Below are 5,000 nucleotides of genomic sequence, written 5' to 3' on the forward strand. Positions count from 1 at the left end.
GACATTTGGTTATTTTCTCTATTTATTCAAAAACAAAACCTCTAAAGGAGATCAAATGTTTACATGTGTGGTAAGTTTCACGCAATCCTAACAAGAGAAAATCTATAATTTGGAAAAATATTCAGTTATTACTTAAGTACTGATAAGTGCTAGTACATTTGCTATTAAGGTTTAATGTAAAATAAAGTTCCCAGTATTCGTAACAAAAAGTTCCTAAATCTAATAAATTCCAGATAACAGAAACACACCCCAACTGTCAACCCAACCTGACCCACACGTTACCAAAACTACGAAAAACAGTAGTTATTCCATCAGCATAGTTTTATTTAAGAAAAAAAAATTGCAGGAAAACTACTTCAAAGAAGCACTTGAAATACCTAATAAAGAAACGCATGGGTCAGGTCCAGTTGTCCGCATTAGAGCCAAGTGATGAACTACTTACTTAATTCAGTCTTCATGCAAGAAAGTTTCTTCGCTAGTGCCGCCAAGTACTCGCCCTGAAGAAAAAAGAAAAATATATTAAACCAAATCTGTGGTATAATAACAGAGAAAACAGTAATTAACAATGTTAATGATAATAGAAATAATAATAATAATAATAATAATGATAATAATAATAATAATAATAATAATAATAATAATAATAATAATAATAATAATAATAATAATAATAATAATAATAATAATAATAATAATAATAATAATAATAATAATAATAATAATAATAATAATAATAATAATAATAATAATAATAATAATAATAATAGTAGTAGTAGTAGTAGTAATAATAATAATAATAATAATGATAATAATAATGATAATAATAATAATAATGATAATAATAATAGTAATAATAATGGTAATAATAATAATAATAATAATAATAATAATAATAATAATAATAATAATAATAATAATAATAATAATAATAATAATAATAATAATAATAATAATAATAATAATAATAATAATAATAATAATAATAATGATAATGATAACGATAATAATAATGATAATGATAATAATAATGATAACAATGATGATGATAGCAATAACAATAACAATAACAGCTCTTATTTAGAGACAGACAGACGGACAAACATTTAGAAAGTTAATTGGGCAGATAGACAAGCAGGCAAAAAGAAAGAGACAGATGGGCGTAAGGTCAATCAGACAGACGATCAGACCATCAATTGGGCAGGGAGACAGGTAGACAGGCAGAGAGACAGACTGTCATAGACGGACCTACAAATGGTCAGAGAGACAGCATACAGACAGACAAATGGCTTGACAGAAAGACAGACAGATGGGTAGGCGGACAGACAGACGGACAGATGGACAGATAGACAGACAGACAGACAGACAATACCTTCTACCCCTGAGCCTTCCTCGATCATGAAATCAAATAAAAACGTCATTTTTTAATAACTAGAACAAAATATCCAAATCCACTTTACAATCGACAAAGTTGAGCCAGAGTGCTTGCACCAGTGATCCCTAATCTTTCTGACTCCATTCTTCGTTTCATGAGTTCTCAGTATTTGTGTAGTTCCCCTTCACAGAACAACCAAACCCGAAGTATCCAGAATCCATTTGAAGGAGATTCAGAAGAAGGAAATATCGTCACCTCTCTGGGTCAAGAGGTCACAGAACGCGTCTCAGAGTCCCCCCCCCCCAAAAAAAAAAATATATATATATAGATAAAATAAATAAATAAATAAATGGATAAATAAATCAATAAAATAAGAAATTGATAAATAGAAATAAAACTTTGATAAAAAAAAAAAAAAAATTCTTCGTTATAAAGTTAACAATCACAATAATCTTCTGCCAGGACAGAGTGATGGATTTTATTTTATTTTACTTTATTTTATTTATTTATGTATCTATTTATTTATTTATTTATTTATTCATTTATTTATCTATCTATTTATTCATTTATTTATTTATCTATTTATTTATTTATTTATTTATTTATTTATTTATTTATTTATTTATTTATTTATCTATCTATTTATTTATTTATTTATTTATTTATTTATTCATTTATTAATATTGCTTTATAAATTCTAGTATTTTAGATTCCTCACATTATCTAGAAATATAATTACTTTGTAACAGTAGGCTATGGTCCCCTTTACTAAATTCTTGTCATGGCTCCCTTTGTCCATGGGCCCACCATGGCCCCCAGGTTGAGAACCACTGACTTACAACATATATACTTTATTCTGGCTAAACGTTAGTTGGTTTTATCATTAAGAGTATGGATTGAAGGTGGACTGAAGATTGAAAGGCTCGGGTTGATTGGGTTGATTTCAACTCTGATATCATTAAGAGTTATCTTTATCGTACTCATATCAGTTACATCGACTGGAAAAATAGTAGTAGGAGGACGAGGAGGAGGAAGAGGAGGAGGAGGAGAAGGAGGAGGAGGAGGAGGATGTAAAGAAGGATATCTATGAAATGCGGATGACAAGAATAAAGACGAAGAGGAGAAGGAGAAGGATGCTAAGAAAGCTATTTATAAGAATGTGGAAGATAAGGAGGAAGACGAAGAGGAGGAAGACGAAGAGGAGGAAGACGAAGGAGGACTAGGAAAAGGAGGAGGACGAGGGGCAAAAGAAAGAGGAGAAGGAAGAGGTGAACAAGGACGAAAAAGAGGATAATGAGAGGGAAGACAAAGACGAAAGCGAGAAGGGAGAGGAGAAGATATAGAGGAGAGAGAAGAAGCGGGAGAAGGCAGAAGATAAAGAAAAGGAGAAGGAAGAGGAGAAAGAGAAGAGGTAGGAGGAGAAGAAGGAGGAGGAGAAGGAGGAGGAGGAAAAGGAAGAGGTGCTGAGGAAGTAGACTCATATTTGCCGCACCTTGGAGGCTGTCGAGGTTTAGAGACGGTTCTCCATAGAAGGCAGAAGATAAGGAAAAGGAGAAGGAAGAGGAGAAAGAGAAGAAGTAGGAGAAGAAGGAGGAGGAAGAAGAAGAAAAGGAAGAGGTACTGAGAAAGTAGACTCATATTTGCCTCACCTTGGAGCCTGCCGAGGTGTATAGACGGTTCTCCATGCTGGCAACAGCTTGACAGATCTGCATCTCTTCGTCGGGAGAGGCACCGGGGCGCAAGGTCCTCACACTGCAGAGGAGGAACGAAGAGGAACCAGATTAGCAAGATAACGAACTGATAAAACCTTCAGTCGAAGTACGATAAGAGTTAGCCGGCCATGCGGTGACACTGGGTACTCTGGGTAGATTTTCCTGAAGGATGTGGAGGAGGAGGAGGAAGAGGAGGAGGTATTGGGAGATGGGTAGTGAGTAAGTAAACAAGAGCTGAGGACATGGTTACGTGAAGAATGTTACGTTGATTTCGGTCGCCAGGTGGTCGTTGTCTCATGCTTTATGCAATGCTGTTCCTTAGCATCCTGGGGATCACTCAACACTAAACCATATCCTCACGCATCCATTAACTCCCGCTAGGTTTCGGTTTGGGCTCCCTTTCGCAAAATACTTTGGTTCACTAAGGGTCCCTAACCTACAGACGGAGAGGCACTAGCTTAGGGTCTCCCGTGAGCCGGCAGTAGCAGCTGATAAAGATTCATAGTACCCAAAGACCTTTTCAGGTTTCCTGTCTCTCTGCGTCTGGCTTATCGCTACCTCACGTTCACCAGTCCCAGCTGCAACGCACCCTAGCACCCCGGAAAAGAAGAAGATACCTAAGTTTTTGTGCACTCGTAAAGGTACACCATCAAAACCAAACCCGAAGTACCCAGAATCCCTTTGAAGGCGATTCAGAAGAATGAGACATCGTCCTTTTCGGGTCAAGAGGTCTCAGAACGCGCCTGAGAATGCGATGACGTCACATCGTCATTTGGGGACATTTTTTTTTTTCTTCTTCTTTTCGCCTTCTTCGTCAAACGGAGGCTACCGACCTCGAGGACCTGGACTATGGACCATCGATGTCTGCTAGACGGTCGTGTCCCTTACGAACTCGAGACCTTTCTGATGAACCCTGTGTACACAGTGAACCCAGGCAGAGAACCCTGGGACACGTGTTATCGCATATATGGTCATTTATCAGTCTGTCAGCCCTATACGGTCTCTGTACACGAGGAGTCTACTCTAACATAACACAACTAGATCATAACACCTCAGTGTGGAGCTTATGCCAGGAGGTGCTCAGTAGCTGCGGCCGAAGTCATCACCCTTGCTCTATTATGCGCTTTAAGGACTGTTGGGGTAGGCACCAAATAGTCACTGCTTAGAGTCAGAGAGGAATGCGGGATTCGAACCTTCAACTAAACATATGCGAGACCGGCATTCACTAACGCACAAGCATCAGAATTATATAAACGTTATGTAAATTTGTTGTGAATACAAATTTCCTGTTTTGATTTTTGATATTTGAGCTTTGATAATCATGTCTGAGTTTGATGTTTTGGTTTTGATATTTTTGGAAACTGTTTTGATACGGGGGTGTTTGTGTACGGGGGTGTATGAAAAAATGAAACCATATATAATTAAGAAAGCTTTCGTCGTTGAGATTTAGTAAAACAATAAACGAGACACTCAGATTGATACTTTGTGATGATTTATTCCTTTAATTAGATAACCAGCGCTTCTATCCATAGGACCAAAATGGCACCGAAGAGGTGGTAATGGAGAGATATGAGGAAGATAGCAGACATTTTTATTTTTTTTATTTTTTTTATGGAGATTATTCTCCAACCATAAAAAAGAGCGCTGCGTGACCTTAGTCCGTAGGGGTTCTCGAAACAAATGACTTTGGCGTATTTTCAAAATACCTTCTGCCAGCCGTCGAGCATTTTCTACCATCTCATGTCTTCAAAGAAAACTAGAAGTAGATTTTTGTAGATAAACTAGCACGGTAGATAACCTCATCTAAGCAAAATTTTACTTTCTCATGGTACAAAGCGTTTAAGTAGCTAAATATATATGTATATTTCTTTTCCTGGTTTCTGGCTAGTCTTTCGATTTACATGAAATACTAGTAC

At 36.4% G+C, this 5,000-nt stretch overlaps 1 protein-coding gene across 1 annotated transcript in view; it reads right to left on the reverse strand.

Moving 5' to 3' along the window:
* Positions 1 to 5,000, reverse strand: part of LOC143028130 (uncharacterized) — a 39,036-nt gene that overhangs the window by 766 nt on the left and 33,270 nt on the right. Inside the window, exons 3-4 of the mRNA XM_076189766.1 lie at positions 3,022 to 3,124; positions 443 to 497 (exon numbers count right to left, since the gene is read on the reverse strand). Coding sequence (XP_076045881.1) covers positions 443 to 497; positions 3,022 to 3,124 — 158 coding nt within the window. The remainder of the gene's footprint in view (positions 1 to 442; positions 498 to 3,021; positions 3,125 to 5,000) is intronic.

The sequence above is a fragment of the Oratosquilla oratoria genome, chromosome 9 (assembly GCF_046742065.1).
Source record: "Oratosquilla oratoria isolate Oo_2021 chromosome 9, ASM4674206v1, whole genome shotgun sequence".
In the NCBI taxonomy this organism is placed as follows: Eukaryota; Metazoa; Arthropoda; class Malacostraca; order Stomatopoda; family Squillidae; genus Oratosquilla; species Oratosquilla oratoria.